This window comes from Papaver somniferum, unplaced genomic scaffold, assembly GCF_003573695.1.
Source record: "Papaver somniferum cultivar HN1 unplaced genomic scaffold, ASM357369v1 unplaced-scaffold_51, whole genome shotgun sequence".
Taxonomy (NCBI): Eukaryota; Viridiplantae; Streptophyta; class Magnoliopsida; order Ranunculales; family Papaveraceae; genus Papaver; species Papaver somniferum.
Window position 1 is genome coordinate 36,159 of NW_020647749.1, and position 1,785 is coordinate 37,943.

A 1,785-nucleotide genomic window follows, 5' to 3' on the forward strand; every position below is an offset into this window, starting at 1 on the left:
CCTTTGAACTTTGCTAGGCTAGAAAGTTCATGAACTGAATCAATAATACTTCCTATGCTCTCAATGACTTCCATCAGTAGAGTAGTTGTTTGAATTTCCGGCATCAGCTCAAAGATGTTTGTATCCTCCAATTTACATGACTGTAGGGAAACTTTGATATTATCTGCGGCATCCGTTGAGTTGCTAAGATGTTTTAAAATAGATTCAGAATATGCCATCATCTTAATTGAATTTGATAATTCTTTTAATGCTTTCCCTAACTCTGTACTCACTGTCATATTTTCCTTTTGAATCATCTTACTTAATTCCACTGATTGGGTTTGAGAAGTTTTGATGGAGTTGCAAAGAGATTGAATCTTGTATGCACATTGACGAGTTACCATGTTGATCTTCAAATAGTGCTTCCATGGATGACCATATCTAAACTTTCCGTGTGGTGGCTCCCATCTTGCAAAATTAACAAGAGATTCTACAGCTGCCTTTGAGTTTATAACACTTTCACATCCAGGAAGGTGAAGTAAGTATTTGCTAGTGTTGTCATGAACTAGACCATCTCTTCCAATTGCTTCTAATAAATCCCCAAGTTTTTCCATGTTGAGACAAGTTTGATTATGCAAATCTTCTCCAGCCCATACAGGATAAACAAAGACTGAGATCATCACACATATAAGACAACCGATCAAAACAGTGGAGAATCTGTGAAGAACCAATTCAAAGATTTCATCAATCCTGTAACCCGATACAGAAACTAAACTGAATGTTAATATGAAAGTTAAAACTCCGTAATCATATCTTGCTTTGATACCGGGAAAAAACCTAGAAAAGGACCCGACAGCGGCCAATAAGAATACAAAAGAACCGAGAAGAATGGGTTCTCCTCCCTTTCCGGCTAGGTCTGCTAGGTGATGAATAGCAACCCCTAAACCAGCACCTGCAAATGTTGCGATTGCCCTGTTCATTCCTTTACCCAAAGTGGCACCAACACTAAACTCAAAAACGACAACCACTGTTAAGATTGCACACATTGTTGCAGACTTGAATCCACCATAAATGGGACTAAAATAGAAGAGAATAGCGACCAATGCTAGGGTTATTCCAACTTTCAAGGAGTGAATTAGTCTTCTTGGATCGTCTCTCCCCAATTTTTCTACTTTACCCTCAAATTTGGTTCCACTTTGTATGAGCTTCCCAATGAAACCCTTAAACCATTCAAACCCACTTTCTAAATATCTGCCATTGTTGCTCTGTGAATCAAATTTCCCTGATTCAATATCCATTTTTGATGAATGAAGTATAGAAGATTGAACAGGGATTTTAAGAGAAATTGGTGAGGGAGTTGCAGAAGATTGATGAGTGATTTAGAGAAGAAGATTGAAGAAAGAAAGGTGAGGGATAATGTAGGATTATGATGAACTGTGGATCTATAGGGAGATCAGACGATAATATATAAGAAATATGAAAGCGTGTTCTGTTTAGAAATTTGAAATAGGGCAGCGTGAAAAAGGAAACTTGGCAAGAATTAGAAGTCGGAAGGTAGATGTCCGTTGCAGAACTTGGAAGTTCAAGAAATAGAAACCTTCTCTTAGCAAATTCAAAAGTGCCAGCCATAATCTTGCTGTGTGCCCCCTAAGAAAATAAACCAATGCTTTCTGCTGGGTTTTAATTTTAACTTCTAAAATCCCTGCCGCCTTATTATGTAAGACTCTTAAAGAGGTGGGTGATAATAATACTAATGCGGGCACGTAAAGAACATATTTTACGGTGAAATGGACTAAATTAGTAGTA

At 37.6% G+C, this 1,785-nt stretch overlaps 1 protein-coding gene across 1 annotated transcript in view; it reads right to left on the reverse strand.

Annotated features, from left to right (window-relative positions):
• Window positions 1-1,421, reverse strand: part of LOC113342982 (aluminum-activated malate transporter 8-like) — a 5,656-nt gene extending 4,235 nt beyond the window's left edge. Inside the window, exon 1 of the mRNA XM_026587334.1 lies at window positions 10-1,421. Within this exon, the coding sequence (XP_026443119.1) occupies window positions 10-1,277 (1,268 nt within the window). The 5' untranslated portion in view covers window positions 1,278-1,421. The remainder of the gene's footprint in view (window positions 1-9) is intronic.
• Window positions 1,422-1,785: the final 364 nt, after the last annotated feature.